The sequence below is a fragment of the Mustela lutreola genome, chromosome 7 (genome assembly GCF_030435805.1).
Source record: "Mustela lutreola isolate mMusLut2 chromosome 7, mMusLut2.pri, whole genome shotgun sequence".
NCBI classification, from domain to species: domain Eukaryota; kingdom Metazoa; phylum Chordata; class Mammalia; order Carnivora; family Mustelidae; genus Mustela; species Mustela lutreola.
Genome location: NC_081296.1, coordinates 101,836,501 through 101,856,475, shown reverse-complemented (window position 1 = coordinate 101,856,475; position 19,975 = coordinate 101,836,501). Strand labels below are relative to the sequence as shown.

General features: G+C 35.4%; 1 protein-coding gene across 1 annotated transcript in view; it reads left to right on the top strand.

The window, feature by feature from the left end:
- MDGA2 (MAM domain containing glycosylphosphatidylinositol anchor 2) overlaps positions 1-19,975 on the top strand; it is an 879,614-nt gene that overhangs the window by 765,744 nt on the left and 93,895 nt on the right. The window contains exon 10 of the mRNA XM_059182014.1: positions 16,899-17,047. Within this exon, the coding sequence (XP_059037997.1) occupies positions 16,899-17,047 (149 nt within the window). The remainder of the gene's footprint in view (positions 1-16,898; positions 17,048-19,975) is intronic.

The following is a 19,975-nucleotide window of genomic DNA, read 5'->3' as shown; positions in this document are numbered from 1 at the left end:
TAAGAGATAGAGGCTGTTACATTAAGAATACAGAACGACCTAATATGTTGGTAACAACATATAAAGTTAGGTGAGAGTGGTATAAATCAGATTTTTAGATTTGTGGAGGGTTAAAGCAAAACTGTGACTGTTGGGTAGAATGAAGGGAAGACAGAGATAACCTAACAACGTTAGCCTGTTGGATTCCGAAACTACTTCTCACAGATTCCTGATATTATTTCAGTAAGGCATTAGATCAAGTTTTCAGAGGGTAAGAAACAGTCTGAAATCACAGATAGCTTCCCCTGAGAGATAAGAGTTCTCATAATTTCACTAACTAGAAAAGAATAAAACAAAGAAGCCCAATGTAGAAGTGACACATATGTATATGAATGTTATTTGTTTAGTATTTCTATCCCTAAGAAAATAATAGGCCCTTAAAAAAGGATCTCTTTAGTTCTTAGTACAGTTGGATTTTTCAGGAGCTATTGGGTGGTAATAAAACCAATCTTTGGAAGAACCAAAGGGCTTTTTAGTTCAATGGAATCAAAGCCAATTCCCAAATTTCCAAGTGTCTATTTAAGCACCTGGCCTCTGTTTATCACCCTGAAGGGATGATTAATGGATGAGAACAGTGCAAAACTTGTTCCAAAGTCATGCCAAAAACCAGACTGAAAGTGGTCAAGAGAGATTCCACAGATGATGGCTCACCACCTGATCCATCGTCTTTTTTCAAGAGAGATTTTTTGACAGAGCCTTAAATTGAAAAAGTCAGTAAAGGTTTTCTTTTTATAAATTCTTTTCAGGTTTTAGACCTGAGGATAAAACCAAAGTCTTACAGTTTTACATTACTTAAGTAAGAATAACTTAAGAAAGCCCCTTCTTTCATCATTCTTATGAACTTTGTCTATTTTAAAAGCACTCCAATATTGCAGTTGCTAGAAGCTTCAGAATCTGACCGTAGGGAGATACCCACTTTGCAGTCAGATCCAGAGCAGTGCCTCTTAGCAATATGGTAAAAACAGTTATTTGTGTTAGAATCTTTTTTTTGTGTGTGTGCTAGGAGTCATATTCACAGATCTTTTAGCTATTCTTAGAGAGGCATGGTAATTCAGTTTCAATAACCAGTTTCCTTTATTCACATATAAATCCACTTTATTAATTCAAGTTATATGTTTTGGAGAAAATAAATGTTCCTAGAAGATAAACAGTGTACCTTCTGGGCTCCTCTCCAACTCTCTTGAACACCTTTTGCTCCCTGCCTAAATGATATTCAGCACATTCATATTCAGCAATGGACCACCCACATGTGCAGCAACAGCACTTGCCAAGAAGTTAATGTGGTCTATAAGTACGCCATTGAACATTCAGCTGTCTCAGCCTGAGAGCCACTGGGTCAATTCATCCATCTGTGCCCCTTCTGTGCACACGCCCCAACCAATGGTCCTTTAAAAGAACTCAAGGCTTTGAGATATTTGGCACCATTAAGTTTTTAAGGAATGTATAGTTTTAGGAAGGAATGGACACATTTATTTGCAGCTTATTATATATTCATTATTCCTGAGCTAAATATTTAATAAAATACAGGTAGCTCTCAATTCTAGAGATTGCATCAGTCCTTATCTTTATGAAGCCCTGAGTTGATACTCAGATAACAATATATCATGGCAAATATGGTTGAGTATCAGGGGTAAATTGTAGCTTCACTTTCTGTACTCACAGTGGATGGAGTAGGAAAGCAGGGATACTTTTGAGATTAGTGGAAGTGACATCTTACCAGAAAATCCACCAGCTTGTACAGTATTTGTGTGTGAACTAGGGAAAAAGTCCCCTTTATCGAACAGATTGACTTCTATGTCACTGCAGAAGCAGTTGCAAAAGGAATAGAGCCTGAATTTTAGCCCCTTCACCCTGTCAGCCTACACACTTGGTTGTGAGCGACCATTTCCAAGGCCATAGGATGCTGGAACAAGAAAGCGACTTTGGATCGCATGAATTCAGAACGTAGCTCTGTTGCTGAATAGTTGCTTCCTATAGGACAAGCTGTTTAAGAACTCTAATCTTCACTTTAAGCTTTTGTAAAAATGATAAGAATATTCTCATCGTGCAGGGAATTGTGCATTTTTAAAAACATATTGTGTGCAAGTTAATTAGCATAGTGAGTGACAAACAGTGAAACCTAGCAAGAGAAATGCCTCATAAACTCTTATTTTTATCTAGGAGAGATCAAGCATCAATTCTTCCTTAACCCAAGAAAGAACAGTTTTATTCTCTAGATTAAGCTTTTTTCTAACACTTTAGAAGCTATGATTGGAATATTTTCTGTGACTAGGTAGTAGAACACTAGAAGCACGTGTACGAAGTTACAAATAGGAAGAGAGGTCATTTATCCAGAAGTATTTGTGTTATATAAAGAGAATAAAAAAAAAATCCCTCAGGGTCTGAAATTACAAGACTGAACAAAAATAAATTGATGCCTAGTATCACACCATCCGTGGGATTTTTTTCCCTTTTAGTCGTACTTCATTGCAAATTTTGTACATTGGTATTTGCTTCACATGCTTTCAGTTACATAATTCTGATTCTTGTAAAATTTCCCCACAGTGTACACAATCTTCAGGGAACTGTTTCTTTGATGGAAGCTGGAATAAGAAAGGAATGGCACAAAGCCTGAAGTGATTGGGTTTTGTATTACATGTAAAAAGTCTTTTAGGGATTTCCAGAAAAAGCAAGGGAAAAGTTTGGAACATTATAAAAATATGGGTTTAGTATATAAACAGAAATTTTTGGCTTTTCCATATATTGGCTTATAAATGCTCTTCTTGCATTTTGAAGATAAATGCCCTTCTTGTATTGAAGGGGAATGTAGATTTCTGTCTCTTTTCTGGACTACATAAGAATAAGCAATTGACTTTCTAAACAAATTGTTGCTAGATACTTCACTAATTTGACTCTCCCGCAGGACTTCTTAGGTGTAGGATGACAGGATGAGCCAAGGAAATAAAACTGGTCAGAGAACAAGGGTACACTCAGTACAAAATAGGAAGTTTGTGTTTATCTCGGGTATTGGACACCATGCACATTTAATCATGCACATTTTCTATTTCTAAATCTGCTTTCATGTTGTTAAATTTAATGATGCCTAAGTAATTTCTTCTGCATTCTCAGTTATATTCCTGCTCCCTATGCCACCATACATAGTAACTCTTCTAGAGTTAGTTCATTCATAGGCATCATTACAATATATGAAAGAAGTGGTATACCTCTTGAAGGGATAGCCTAAAGGCCTTTACTACCCAAAAAAAAAAAAAAAAAAAAAAAAAAAAAGATAGCACAAAATCAACTCCTGCATCCATTATTGTGGCCCAGCCAAGTGTAGCACTCCAGATACCTCCTTGACCTTGTGTTTCTCTCACCCACTGACAATTGACATGTACTATGTATCAATGAAATTTTTTTAATGTAAAAAAAAAAAAAGCAAAAATAGTTTTATATTCTCTCTGTCTTAGGAATATTTTGTGCAATGTTTCTAAAAAGAGAGATTTCTAACAATTTCATTTTATCCTACCGTTCTTAAAATAATATACATTGAGGAAGGTAGCAATCAGATTCTCTGTTTGAAGGCCAGCTTTCTTTGTGTATTTAGGTGAATGATGTAACCTCTTTTCCTTCTCACTAAATGTTTGGATCTTTTTGAGGGATGATCTGCAAACCAGGAGAGGAAAGTAGTCTGCATTAGTTAAGTAATTATGATGTTCATATTAACTTTCAAGATTTGCAGCTCAAGCCAAGTAATATCCCTTTGCATATTTGCCCTTCTCAGACTCAGTGAAGACTAAAATAAGTTAATATTTGTGAAAGTACTTTTCAAACTGTAAATTCCTGTATAAATTTGAGAAAAAATTTTGTCCCTTAAGATTTTTCTTGCTCTAAGAGTCCTTGGTTGTAGTGGTAAATTATAGTAGAATAACTTTTAAGGCCCAGATGTATAATTTTCATAGGTGTCTCAAATACTGGAGAGGGTGGTGGGTATGCTGTATGGTATACAGAAGTAGTAAGTGAAGTACAGAGCCTTTTCTCTCTTCATACATGTCTTTCCTCTACCAATAATCAGCCATCTTTATTTTGGGAGGACCTCTCCATGTTATTTTTCTTTAGAACATGTATTTTGTTTTTGTTTTTGTTTTTGTTTGTTTTGTTTTGTTTAGCTTGATTTTTATTTACTTATATGAGAGAGAGAAAGAGAGAGAGAGAGCGAGAGAGCATGAGCCCGGGAGCTGCAGAGACAGAGGGAGAAACAGGCTTCCTGCTGAGCAAGGTGCCCAATGCAAGACTTGATCTTAGGACTTTGTTATCATGACCTGAGCCAAAAGCAGATGCTTAACCAACTGAGCCACCCAGATGACACAAACATGTGGTTTTTATACATACAACATTTACTTAGATATTTCCTTATAAAATAGCAGTGGATATATATTTCATTTCCAAACTTTCTTTGCCCCCTTAGCAATTTCCTATTTATGTGCCAAATGCGAAAGCTAATTGTTTCATCAAATCCAAGTCATCTTTTAAAATGTTTGGACCAGACCCTAATCGAAACCTATTCAGAATCATATTATTCATATTTTGCATAATTTCTAGCAAAGTACATTCAGAGTTTTAGAGTTAAAGCAGTTATTCATTTAAGTTGAAATGTTATCTGGTAAATACATATATTTATTTTATATTGCCCTAGACAGTATATATTTGGTGTGTAAGCCAATAACTACTTTGTATAAATATTTTGTTTTTTAGGTCAGAGGTGATTCAATTGTGTTGAAATACAGATTCATTAAAGTTTAAAGAAAGTAAATGGGCATTCATTTATTTTTTTTTAAAGATTTTATTTATTTATTTGACATAGATCACAAGTAGGCAGAGAGGCAGGCAGAGAGAGAGGAGGAAGCAGGCTCCCTGCCAAGGAGAGAGCCCGATGTGGGGCTCGATCCCAGGACCCCGGGATCATGACCTGAGCAGAAGGCAGAGGCTTTAACCCACAGAGCCACTCAGGTGCCCCAATGGGCATTCATTTAAATTTGTCTAATCTAGTTTTAAAATTGCTTCAGTTTCCTATGGTTCTAACATTACTACTTACTTTCTTTTCTTTTTTTTTTTTTGTGGGAGGGAATATAGTAAAAAAATTAATATTTATTTAAATCTATTTCCCCAGTGCTATAACTATTTTATACAGACTATATAAAATCTGTAAATAGAATAAATTGCATATGCAGATCCACTTGAATCTCCAGAGATAGCTTTCTAACCCAGCTAACTTCATAAAATAATTACTGGTTTTGAGAACCAAAAAACCTAATTGGAAGTGTCCTTGGCAGTAACTAAATGGATCTATTATTAGTAATATTTGCTGATTATACCATGTTTGTTAATTTTTTATCATTTTAATAAAGAATTTTGACTTTGTATGGCAGATCCCTGCCCAAATGAAATTATGAACTCCTCTGAGAAGAGACTTAAATTGGGGGAAGATTTGGGGTGCCTGGGTCGCTCAGTGGGTTAAAGCCTCTACCTTCGGCTCACGTCATGATCTCAGGGTCCTGGGATCAAGCTCCACATCAGGCTCTCTGCTAGCAGGGAGCTTGCTTCCCCCTCTCTCTCTGCCTGCCTCTCTGCCTACTTGTGATCTGTCTCTGCCAAAGAAATAAATAAAATCTTTAAAAAAGGGACGCCTGAGTGGCTCAGTTGGTTAAGCAGCTGCCTTCGGCTCAGGTCATGATCCCAGCGTCCTGGGATCGAGTCCCACATCGGGCTCCTTGCTCGGCAGGGAGCCTGCTTCTCCCTCTGTCTCTGCCTGCCATTCTGTCTGCCTGTGCTTGCTCTCACTCCCTCTCTCTCTCTGACAAATAAATAAAAAAATCTTAAAAAAAAATCTTAAAAAAAAAATTGGGGGAAGATTTTTACAATGGAAAGCATATCACATTAAATACTGATGTGGATATGTGTGGCTTGAGCATTTAGTGGCTCTTTAAAACAGACCCTTTTTTGCAAGAATTAATTACCCAACCATACTACTTTTGAAACCCCTACCTGGTTGCCTGTTTCAGTATGAGTGATTTCTTTCCTAATAACCAATCACAGGATTCTTAGTAAATTGTCATCTTTGCCTCCAATCATCATTTTCATTTAGCAAACATCCCTGGAAGCCATTTTCTTGGGTTGTCATTTTAATGGCCTCTGCCTTCCTAGAGATTAAGAAGAAGGCTAAATTATTAATACTTGAAGATGATTTTAGAAGAATTTATAAAATTGGGTCTTTTATTCATTCCACCTTACAGATATTGAAGTAAAAATACTTAAGACAATTTGAACTCATTATAGTTAAGTAATTTTCTAGTATATGTGCTGCCAAAGCGAGCACTATAGTTAAGTAATTTTCTAAGTTGGTATTTCTATAAACACACTTCCTCTAGATATTTAATCATTCAAAATCTATCTGTAAAGGAAAATTGAATTATATGGTAAAATATTATATTCAAATGAACTTACATTATTGAAGCAAACTATTAAAAAACTACGTTAAGGGATGCCTTGGTGGCTCAATCAGTTAAGTGTCTGCCTTAGGCTCAGGTCATGGTCCCAGGCCCAGGATCAAGTCCCCCATGAGGCTCAGTGGGGAGCCTGCTTCTCCCTCTGCCTGTCCCTCCCCCTGCTTCCTGCTTGTGTGCTCTTTCTTTCTCTCTGACAAATAAATAAATTAAATCTTAAAATTAAAAAAAAAAAACTCACTAAGTTAAAAGTTTGCACATAAGTCTAAGAATTTTCCTTCACTGGCTTTTTTAATTATGAAAAGAACATTGGAATCTACATAATTTAAGTTACTTAATAACTATTGTACTTTATGCTAATATATTTTAATAAAGGATATGAATTGTATGAAGTTATTTCATGAGCATATCCTGAGAATCCTACTATATGGTGGGGGGTGGGCAAAATAAGTGATGGGGAGCGTCAGATACAGGTTTCCAGTTATGGAATAATCAAGGCACAGGGACACAAGGCACAGCATAGGGAATACAGTCAACAGTGTTGTAATAGGGTTGCATGGTGACAGAAGGGTTCCTGCAGTTGTGGTGAGAATAGCATAATGTATATACTTGTGCAATTGCTACATTGTACTCCTAAAACTAGTATAACATTGTATGCCAACTGCACTTCAATAAAAGACTACTCATTACTTCAAATCTAAAAAATATTGAAGAAGAATCAATGAAACATGATGGAATTGGGAGGGACACAAACCATAAGTGACTCTTAATCTCACAAAACAAACTGAGGGTTGCTGGGGGGAGGGGGTTTAGGAGAAGGGGGTGGGATTATGGACATTGGGGAGGGTCTGTGCTTTGGTGAGTGCTGTGAAGTGTGTAAACCTGGCGATTCACAGACCTGTACCCCTGGGGATAAAAATATATGTTTATAAAAAATAAAAAAATTAAAAAAATATTACAGAAAAAAATAATGTCATAACAATGACTGATCATTTGAAATGTATTGACTGTCTCTAAACAGGAAGACAAAGTATGGATAAACATTTCTCTGTCTCAAGTACAAAGGCTTTTCAGTTAAATGATTTGCTTGGGTTATAAATTGTTACATGTCTCACAATTTTTTTTTTTTACACACTTTAAACAAATCATTAAGTGAGAGATGTTGTCACTGACTTCACAGCTGTATAATTTAGTTGTTACGTTTTTGTCCCCCCAACCCCCTGCACACATATTGACAAGTTATCACTGTTGAAAAATCTCTTGACATTCAGTTATTGCTACTGTAACATTCACTTTAATTCTAAGATAAATTGTTCTTTATCAGATACAATAGTTTCTTTTGTCAATATTACTTAGATATTTTCCTTTTTTTTTCATTCCCTCTTCGTATTAATTTACCATCTTTCTAGTCAAATAAGAATAGGCAGAATCCATCAATTCACCAGTGATTCCTTTATTACTTTCTTTTAACAAGATAAGGCCTAATATTAACTATTAAATAAAGGAAACACAAGTGAGTGTACTGATTCTTTTTAAAAATTTTCCTCTAACTTCACAGAATTAAATCTATTTGGTCCTCTGAATGCTTCTTATGCCTCCACTTCAAGGATACTAATCTTTACATAGTTCAAAATCAAAACATTAAGCTTTCAAAAGAATGGGATACCAAGAGTGCAATTCTTCACTCATCCAGGATGAGATGCATACAGTCATTCTTCATCTCAGTTAGAAACTCTAGTGTCCATTCAAGTGTCTGAAGATTGAAAACTTAGTTTACCACAGTATCCAGTCAGGACAAGTGCGAATTGGGTGCTTATCTGCAATGATTTTTTAATTAATCAGTCTTTCTTTGTTTCTCAAATCATGTTTTGTTGTTGTTTTGTTTTGTTTTTAAGATTTTATTTATTAATTTGACAGAGATTACAAGTAGGCAGAGAAGCAGGCAGAGAGAGAGGAGAAATCAGGCTCCCTGCTGAGCAGAGAGCCCAGTGCGGGGGTGGGGGGGGGGTTGCTAGAGCCCAGGACCCTGACATCATGACTTGAGCTGAAGGCAGAGTCTTTAACCCACTGAGCCACCCAGCGCCCCTTGCTGTTTTGTTTTAAGAGTATCTTATTACAGGTTTCTTGCCCAGGGCTTCTCACTCATCCAGTCCACACTCTTCTTTTCCACCTGTTATAGTTAAAAACTGTAAAATAGATTTGTATCATATTCCTGATTAAAAACTTAGAAAAACCCCCATTTCCATAGAAGTAATTCTTTCTTTTCTTTTTTAAAGATTTATTTACTTATTTGGGGGCGGGGCAGAGGGACAGAGAAAGAGCAAATCTCCAGCAGACTCCCTCTTGAGTGCAGAGCCCTACATGGGGCTTGATCCCAAAACCCTGAGATCACGACCTGAGCTAAAATTAAGAGGGACACTTGGGGCGCTTGGGTGGCTCAGTGGATTAAAGCCTCTGCCTTAGCTCAGGTCATGATCCCGGGGTCCTGGGATTGAGCCCCGAATTAGGCTTTCTGCTCAGCAGGGAGCCTGCTTCCCCCTCTCTCTCTGCCTGCATCTCTGCCTACTTATGCTCTCTGTCTGTCAAATAAATAAAATCTTTTTGAAAAATTTAGATAAAACTAAGGGGGACACTTAACTGACTGAGCCACCCATTCACCCAAATTTTGTTTTCTTTTTAACATGACTCAAGATTCATTAATTTGAAGAGAAAATATTTATGGTTCCAATGATTGCAAATTATTTCTTCTGTCCTGTGGAGGAGTGACAGTTGCATAGATTTTTGCTATAAATTATGTCTAATAGATCACAATGAGTAATCTACTGCCTTAGCTAGGTTATGATTCTGACTAAACACAATGTGACTTGACTTTGTTTGTTAGTTTCTGCTAAAAATGCGTACAGGCACAGAGCTATGATTCTTGTGATTTTAGAAGCCTTAAAAAGAAAAAACAACAGTGCATCATCAGTGTTTTAAGGTTCCTCAGTTCTCTGTGGCTACTCTTACTGTGATAATAAATACACATTTGAAAAATTTTAAATTGTTTTATTATTTTTGATACTTTGCAAGTGTGTTTTAATAATATTCCTTGATTATTAACATTTTGATTATTAATTTAGTTTTCATTCAGTTTGTTGATATCCCTGAGTTCATTCTGGGAAGTAAATATCAGTAGGTTTTCTCCTATTTAAGTGAGTACGAGTTAAAGTAATTGGAGAATAATTGAATTATATGGTAAGTAGCAAACATTTTATTATACCAAAGCACATCATAAGTTAGAACTCACATATTCCTGTCCTATTCAAGCACATGAGTGTGTTAGCAGTTATGTAACAGCTGATGAGACCTGTTCTTCAAAAGTGCAGGGTTTGGCAGGAAGGATAGGCACCACATGCTACAGTTGTATCAGCCCTGTGGAAATTCTAAAATATTATCTATAATATATTCATTTTTCTCTACGAAAGGCCATGCTTTGTTTCTTCTCTTCTTTATCCCTCCATAAGCTATCCTTGTCTATGAACAATTTCTTCTTTAAGATCTACAAAGATGTCAGTATGTCCCCTATGAAGCCTACCTTTGATCCCAATAGAGAGTATTAATTAATCTTCCAAAGAAGGTCCCATAGTATTTATCATTCTCTGTTGTAATTCTTCAGTGGTCTTGGGCATACTTATTTATAAATTCTATTTTATGTTTCTGTTGTCTATAGACTAATCCAGCTGTTCATTGGCTTTCTTAATCACTCATAGTTGAACATTTTCTTGTGTATTAGTAATGTTGTATTCTGAATTCAGATTCATTGAGGCTTAATTAAGAGAAATTCTCTGTGGTCTAAATTGAGAGCCTGTCTTTCAAAAGCAACTTGATATTGGATTTACTCAAGTGCTCCAGTGGTGTCACTGGACAAGGATGATTTTTTGTTAATGTAAATTTTTTTGTCATCTTCTTTCCTGGTGAGGGGAAAATTTTTTTCTAGTAGACTCTGTCTGAGACAGCTATTTTTACTGATGTTGATTATATGTGGTGGCCTCTTTTCTACCTTCTCATCTTGCACTGGCCCATTAACCTCATCTTCTATGGGCCTTAAATTGTACTCCTAAGAGTATAATGACCAACAACACTCCTTTCTTCTCTATACTCTTATTCAGTGCTGTGTTTTCAGTTCTGTGCTTTTTGACCCTCAATGAATAATTCTTTCATGCTTGCAAGCTTAGAGAAGCATCTAAGAAAAATTTCGGTTCTACATTAACATTTTAGACCAGGAAAGTGACATGTCATAGCTTCTTACTGTATCCTGAACTTTTAGCTGACGCATAAAATTGTATTTAAATCTCAACTTACTTTTCTTTTTTTTTTTAATTTTTTATTTTTTATAAACATATATTTTTTATAAACATATATTTTTATCCCCAGGTCTGTGAATCACCAGGTTTACACACTTCACAGCACTCACCAAATCACATACCCTCCCCAATGTCCACAATCCCACCCCCTTCTCCCCAACCCCCTCCCCCCGGCAACCCTCAGTTTGTTTTGTGAGATTAAGAGTCACTTATGGTTTGTCTCCCTCCCAATCCCATCTTGTTTCATTTATTCTTCTACCCACTTAAGCCTCCATGTTGCATCACCACTTCCTCATATCAGGGAGATCATATGATAGTTGTCTTTCTCTGCTTGACTTATTTCGCTAAGCATGATACGCTCTAGTTCCATCCACGTTGTTGCAAATGGCAAGATTTCATTTCTTTTGATGGCTGCATAGTATTCCATTGTGTATATATACCACATCTTCTTGATTTCATCAAGATCAAAAGCTTTTGCACAGCAAAGGAAACAGTTAACAAAATCAAAAGACAACTGACAGAATGGGAGAAGATATTTGCAAACGACATATCAGATAAAGGACTAGTGTCCAGAATCTATAAAGAACTTAGCAAACTCAACACCCAAAGAACAAATAATCCAATCAAGAAATGGGCAGAAGACATGAACAGACATTTCTGCAAAGAAGACATCCAGATGGCGAACAGACACATGAAAAAGTGCTCCATATCACTCGGCATCAGGGAAATACAAATCAAAACCACAATGAGATATCACCTCACACCAGTCAGAATGGCTAAAATCAACAAGTCAGGAAATGACAGATGCTGGCGAGGATGCGGAGAAAGGGGAACCCTCCTACACTGTTGGTGGGAATGCAAGCTGGTGCAGCCACTCTGGAAAACAGCATGGAGGTTCCTCAAAATGTTGAAAATAGAACTGTCCTATGACCCAGCAATTGCACTATTGGGTATTTACCCTAAAGATACAAATGTAGTGATCCAAAGGGACACATGCACCCGAATGTTTATAGCAGCAATGTCCACAATAGCCAAACTATGGAAAGAACCTAGATGTCCCTCAACAGATGAATGGATCAACTTACTTTTCAAAAGATATTTGCAAAATAGAGTAAATGTATTTTTATATAAATTCTATTTAAAATTTTGAACAATTAAATAATTTACCTACATATATTTTAAGAACCAAGATTCATATATATATAATGTATCTAAAAATTATCTGCTAGTTTAGATAATATATGTAGTTCTAGGTCATTTAGTCTAAAAAGATTTAAACTGGGACAACGTTGCATAAAAATTAAACTAGAATATAAAAGAGAAAAAAATTTCTTGGCATGCCTGCTGGAAGGAGGAAAAATGCCCAGAAGATAAAAAGGAAAAAAAAATTATGAATTCTTTCTGTGTTCAGCCAGCAGATGTCATGTTTGGTTGTCAAAGCCTATGATTATTATAAGGGTGTTTCCTTAGTATTACGGTATGCTTCTTACAAAATGGTTGTATAAATATTAAATGACTGGTTCTGAAATCAGAAAAATTTGTGTATTTGTGGGGTATTTTTTGTTTTATTTTGTTTTGTTTTTTACTTTTAAAAATTATTTCTTAAATAAAATTAGAAAGCTCTTTTCTTTGCTGGTTAATCCAAAACAGATTTAGTACAGATTTGCTGAGACATAAGCAATAATATCTATATTTAACTGTAACTAGTCAAGATTTTGTCTTTTTTTTTTAAGGTTTTATTTATTTATTTATTTGAGAGATTAGAGAGAGTACATGAAAGCAAGCAGGGGGAGGGACATAGGGAGAGGGAAAGCAGACTCCATGCTGAGCTGAGCTTGATCTCATGATCTGAGACGATGAACTGAGCCCAAATCAAAATTCAGACACTTAACTGACTGAGCCACTTAGGCACCTCAAAATTATTTATCAGTCATTAGTTTTTACTACTCAATATTCCTTCCATACCATCTAAAAACTTTTTCACCACTAACTCTGAGGTGTTGCAATTCAACTACAATTTAAAAATTAACAAAGTAATAAAATAAAATCTTCAACTAAAATAAAACTTTCTCTACGAGTCAAAGTCTAAATTTGTAATGGGGCCTGTTTTATCTGATTATTTATTAACATCAAATGTTGTACATCATCACCTTTCCTATTCTGTTCCTAAATTCATCTATCATATGAGATATTGGAACAAATCTTCTCTAAATTATTTCCTATAATGATGTTCCATGAACTGGTATTACATATTATGCTATAGTAATACAGATATATCAAATCAGATAAAATATTTAGAAAATATACTGGAGGGAAGCCTGGGTGCTCAATCATTAAGTGTCTGCCTTTAGCTCAGGTCATGATCCCTGGGTGGTGGGATCGAGTCCCACATTGGGCTCTCTGCTCCACAGGGAACCTGCTTCATCTTCTCCCTTTGCCTGCCACTCACCCTGCTTGTGTTCTCTCACTCTTTCTCTCTGACAAATTAAATGAAAAAAATCTTTAAAAATAAATAAATAAAATAAAAATATACTGGAAATCCTTCATAATAATCTGCAATTAAATGTAAAGATGATGGAATTTTACATTGAAATTTGATCTATTTGGAATACTTAAGCATTAGATGAACTTGAAAAGAATCTTGATAAACAAATTCATATTAATCACAGAGTCCTGAGGATTTTTTTGACTTTCAAGGTTAAACTGCTTCAATAACCTTAAAAGTATTTATTTAGGTAAACAATAACATCCTGAATTATGGCAATTTGCATTTATGACAGGCAGCCAGTTACTCTCCAGGCAGTCAACAAAGAAAATAGGATTAGATTACAGGTATTAGAAACATGAAATGGAATTTATAAATTAGTATGCTTAGTACAATTAAAGTAGTACAATAAAGAGTAGGCACCCTATAGACTTGAGACTCAGAGGTGCTTTAAAGGCCACTTTGTGGAAAGTCACCCACCTAAGCCCTGCTAAATGACTGGTAGGTATTGACCGAAAAAACCCCTGATGAAAGAAAATCAGTCTTCTGAGGTAGGTCATTCATTACACAGTCAGAAAGGATTGGTAGAACATTTTAACATCAGATTTTTTTTTAATTAACATACAATGTATTCTTCATTTCAGAGGTACAGAGGTACAGGTCTGTGATTCATCAGTCTTACACAGTTCATAGTGCTCACCATAGCACATGCCCTCCCCAATGTCCATCCCCCAGCCATCCCATCTCTCCCAACCCCCTCCCCTCCAGCAACCCTCAGTTTATTTCCTAAGATTGAGTTTCTTAAATATGTTTCCTTTTAATATCCACCCACTGGTAGTCACCTTATTTCACAGATTGGTTAAAATTTGACTGATTCTCTTTCTCTGATAAAATTTCAGGTTATAGAAAACTGCATCTGCCTATTTTTGAGAGACTTTTTTGTTCTTTTCAATGCCAAACAAACTGCAAGTTATGACTCTACTCTCTCTACTCATTCCATTGGAATGCATCATTCATTTTATGAACAAAGTGATGCTTAGAACTAAATTGAGAGAGCATGAGCATCTATGCAGGCATACCAGTGGGGAGAGGGGCAGAAGCAGGAGAGAGAATCCCAAGCAGAATCCTGGCTGACGATGGAGTCCAGAGAGGACTCAATCTCAGGACCCTGACAGCATGACCTGAGCTGAAATCAAGAGTCAGAGACTTAACCAGCTGAGTCACCTAGGCGTCCCTGGATGCTTACTTATAATCAAAACCCCTACTTCTTTATCTAGGCTACCATTAAATGCACATCCTCAATAACATTTGGTCTCAAGTACAAGTTATCAATGATATTTTGGGTATTGATTTCCTTATTCAGAATATTATTTTCCTCTCATCTAGATTTTGCTCTGAAGAGTTGTGGGCATGAATTTGTACTATCACTTAGTAATAAGGAAAAGTACCATAAAAAGATTAAAAAAAAAACAATAAAATGCTTGTGATGGCTCTTTTCTAGAGATCTCCTTTTATGCAGGAGATCTCCTTTCAATCCATTTTCAATTCAATAGAATATCCATAGAACATTTTTTCCAGTGCATATAATGTTGATGTGGGAGAATTTTTCAAAAGTTACTAAAATTCAGATATTTAATTCATGTGTTTAAATTCACTTATAAATTTAACAAAATTCACATTCGGTTCATCTGATATTGTTTTTTTTTTCCCAGTGAACATCTCTGGGATAATAGAGACTATCACTTCTATTCTTAATGGGCAAAATCCATCCTTTAATTATCTGTTAGTAATTTTTATGAGCCAGCTCTTCTGCAAGCACTAGATGATAAATGACTAAGTAAGAAATATGAAAAACCGGGTAAGAGAATTTCCTGCAAAGAGAAACCCATAAGGAAAAACCCTTCAGGATATTAATATTTAAACTAATTTTATAAAAGAAAAACAGAAAAGATGTTGAAGGAAAGGAGTGATAAAGGTACACCTTATTAACTCATCGTTCAGTAAGAACTACAAAGCTTTTGAAAAATTTAAGAAATGTTAGCAATCTCTATGAGGACAGAGGCTGTACTTCATTGTATCCCCACTGGCAATATACTATATGGCATTTAATAGGTTCTCCTTAGATATGGTTAATTTAACTTAATAAATAAATACTTATAGGTAAAAAATGGAAGGTATGAAAATAACTATATTATAGAATATCAAGAAGTTAGATCTATAATTCAAATGGTCTGTGCACTTTCCAATTTGATAACTGAAAAAAAAAAAAAACCAGAGGATTTGTATATGTCATATACATGATAGACATTTCATATATCCTTAAAATCTGAATAAAGTCTTCTTTGTTATTGGTCCAAATACTCATGTCATTATTAAGTCATTAGGTATTTTCAAATGTATTGACCAAACACAATATAAACACAAATTATCATTTTTACTGACTTTTTTTTTTTTGATAGAATTGATCATTCACTTGCTGATATACTACTTTTGACTTCTAGGATGCCACAAGTTTTATTTTCCTCCCATTCGCTGATTTGTTCCATCTCAGGCTTTGTTGAGGTTGTTATCTGCTCTCACCTCTCTTAACCTTGCATTGCCCCAGTGGTCAAGCTTTAGGCTTTTTTTTTTTTTTTTTGAGATTTTATTTATTTATTTGAGAGAGAAAGAGAGAGTGTACAAGGGGGAGAAAGGGCAGAGAGAAAGGGAGAAGGAGTTTCCCCACTGAGCAGGGAGCACAACTCAGGGCATGATCCCAGAACTCTGAGATCATGACCTGAACCAAGGGCAGATGCTCAACCAACTGAGCCACCCAGGTGCCCCAGGCCTTAGTCTTCTTTTCTATATACTCACAGTCCCTTGGTGATCTCTTCAGTCTCATGGCTTTAAACTTAAAATCTATTTATATGCTTATGGTTAATAAGATTATAGATCTAATTCTGGCCTCTCTGGAATTCTAGACTAGTATATACCATTTGATGTCTCCATTTAGATCATTCAGATCAGGAGGGAAACAAACCGCAAGAGACTCTTAATCTCACAAAACAAACTGAGGGTTGCCGGGGGAGGGGTGTCCATATGGTGGGCATATGGACATTGGGGAGGAATGTATGTGCTATTATGAGTGCTGTGAAGTGTGTAAACCTGGTGATTCACAGACCTGTACCCCTGGGGCTAATAATACATTGTATGTTTATAAAAAAATTAAAAAAATAATAACTTCTGAAGTTCTCCCCTAGAATTTGATCTTCCCATAGTTTTTCACTTCAGTTGATGGAAACTCCATTCTTTCAGTTCCTTAGACCAAAACACTTGTGGTCGAGCTTGATTCTTCTCTTCCTCTCACACTGTTCATCTAATCAACTAGGAAATCTTCTTATCTATTCCCAAAATTCTCCAGAAAATTGGTTAGATGTTAATAATGACTTTTCAAGTAGAAGAATTACTCCCGGGATACATGGTAGAATGAGGTAAAAGGGCCACAAAAGAACAAGCATGTTTGACTGTCATATGTCGTCATTCAAATTTAAGCACCCTTTCTATTTTTAGGAAAGGCCTATGCTCCAGAATTCTATTACGATACCTACAATCCTGTGTGGCAAAACAGACACCGTGTTTATTCTTACAGTCTACAATGGACACAAATGAATCCTGATGCAGTAGATCGGATTGTTGCATACCGGTTGGGTATCAGGCAGGTGAGAAATTTAATTCTTGTCTTTTGTTTTTTCTGTTTGTGGTTCTGTGAAGGCCTTGTTATTATGATATGTTGCTATAAATTTTTAATCATTTTGCATATTCCAGAATGTATTTTCCCACATGATAGATAATCGTGCTTTACATAGAATTGTTCTGAGTTAACCACAAATGTTTGGAATTAACTTACGTTTTCTACTGTGCCAGCAGACATTTTAAAGTGACATCCTTTGAGCCTTCTGAAATCCTTCACAGGGAGATATGCAATAGAAATAACATTGGATTCTTGCTATGAAAGAAACATTTAGGATGTGCTCACTCTTACCTGTGCTGCATAATTCTTTGTCTTATTTCCTAAGGAGCTAGAAGTCTTACTTATTTTTAATCGAAGGGTTTCAAAGTATAGAGAGAGGATATTTTAAGAGTGAATTTAATGTATCTGAAGAATAGAAATAATTTAGCACAAACAATCAAGTACAGTGTTTTCCTAAGGTAGCTGAAGATTACAGGTTTTGTGAAAATAGATCTTTAGGAATGAACTGTCCTTAAGCCTTGTTATCCTTTGTTGATGCAAATGATATTTCTGAAATTTAAATGTAAGTCTTTACATTGTTTCCTATTTACATAGTGTATTATCAGGGGTGACTGTTTCTGTATAACAAAATGTTTTCCAAGAGTTATTTGATCCCTCACAACTTTGTATTATCCACAGATTTAGAAAGTGTTGTTTTCCACTTCCTTAATGAAATCACAGAATAGCATTTTGAGTTTCTACAGTAAAGAGGACAAAATTTGCTTGGAGGAAGATTGATCAACCAGTAATAACCCACTCAGTTGCATTATCATAAAACTAGTGTGTTTCTACCTTGTTCAAGAAGTTAAAATAAAAGGCTGTGTAAGATACAGCATTCAAATTAGGATAAATTGTTAGTTGAATATTCTTGTCTTTCTTGTCTAATAAGCAAAAAGAAAAAGAAAAAAAAAACTTTTCTAGTGAATGTATCCTGGTATTTGGTAATCATCACTTTCTTGTCTAAGTATTCACAGGTCGCAGACACAGCAGACAGCAATGGATCATTGAGAAACTTTCTTTTTATCCCTCATTTACTTTAGTACCTAAGGATATCTGAGTAAATCTTAAACCGGTATCAAAATTGTTTGTTCTATTTGTTCTAATTTGATGATAATCTTCTCTGATAGAGAAAATATACACAAGAAAGTTTAGCAGTTTTTTCTCCTTCAGCTGGTGGACTTATCTTTTTTCTTTTCCTTTTCCTTTTTCTTTTTCTTTTCTTATCTTCTCTCTCTCTCTCTCTCTTAACACAGCTAACATTTTTAGATCTTTCATATTTGGAACTTCTTAGAGCATTCTTGACTTTAGACACATCAACTCATTTTCTAAGTCCTTATCACTTGATTTGGTCATTCACATTCATCTTGTATTATCTCTATTTTGAAATACCTAAGAACTAAATACCAAATTGCTATCTGTAAAATTAAATTATTTTCCTTACATGTCTTTCCTTTTTTCTGGTTATAGTTTATTTGCAATGATAAAGTCAGGAGTTCATCTTTGGTTTCTCACTTTCTTTAGGTATATTTTCTTGGAGTATCTGGGAAATGACCCACTGCTCCCTGTAAACCCGTTTTTGGTCTGCACAATTTTCCCAACTCTGCTCATTGTTCCCTTCCTTTGTTCTCACAGTCCTCAAAACTTTCATTCCTAACATCTCTACTTTCTACGTCAAATTCAGCAGAAAAGTAGTTACCATAAAAGTCTTCCCCCCAAATACATTTTTAGTAGAATTAGACTTCCTCCTAATAGAGATCTGGCTAATTGAAGTCCGTCCTTCTCATTTACATCTTGTAAATGAGTTATTATTACTTATAAATAACTTTCTGCACTATGTTTCGCTACGATAACTACACTCTTTTCAAATGGCAGTTTCTCTTCTTTCCAGATTTTCCTTTTCTACATTAACATCTCCTATAAATTCCTATCGTTATGTTTCTGAATCATAAAACTAGTATATAACTCCCTGATATGCAGTGACATACATTTTCCAGTCACTGTGTTGTTCCTTGTGAACAAATTAGATAATTTCCCCATACCCCGCTACTTTAGAATAAATTACATATGTGTGCCTATTTGTGTATAATTTTCCCTATGTTTTTATAAATTATGAATTCCAGACATACTTGGCTTGCAATTCTAGCCAGTCTAGCCTCATCATTTTTTAGCTAGATACCCTTGAGCCAGTTTCTGAACATACCTAAGCCTAGGTTCCTACCCCGCAAATTGAAAATAATGATACCTATTGGGCAATTTCATGTGGAGTGGAATATATCTGCACTTGTCCCACAGGCCAGCTTCCCCTGTGCAGGGCACTCCTTACTTGAACATCTGTGACAATTCTTATGCTCAGCCACCAGAGTTGTATAAGGACTAAAAAAAAAAAAAACAAAACCAAAAAACAAAGAAACTGCATTTTGAGACCTTAACACAGCTACTATATTTTAGTTTTATTTGGTATGCCATACATCCTAGGCCTAAGAATTATTCCAAGCCATGGTTTTCACAAAATAATTTCTGGACATTTTGTCCCTGTGTCTTATTTTCATTTCAAACCTGTTGTCTTCCATAATATCCATTTTACAGACTCACATTTTTCTCTTCCACCTTGAGTCTTAGTCTAAAGCCTTCTTGATCAGATCAGTAAGGCTACTGCTAATACTATTCTTTCCAAGTTTGTTAGATTCATGACTTCCACTAGAGGAAAACATACTTCTGGTGTTATAAGCCTTAGTCAGGAAAACAATTCCTGTCTCTCACACAATTTGTGAGGCTAACTCTTTCCTTGCCTCGCTTCTTTCTGGGTTTCTTTATTCTTAGGATTTTCTTTTATGTGTAGAGATAAGTATTATTTCTT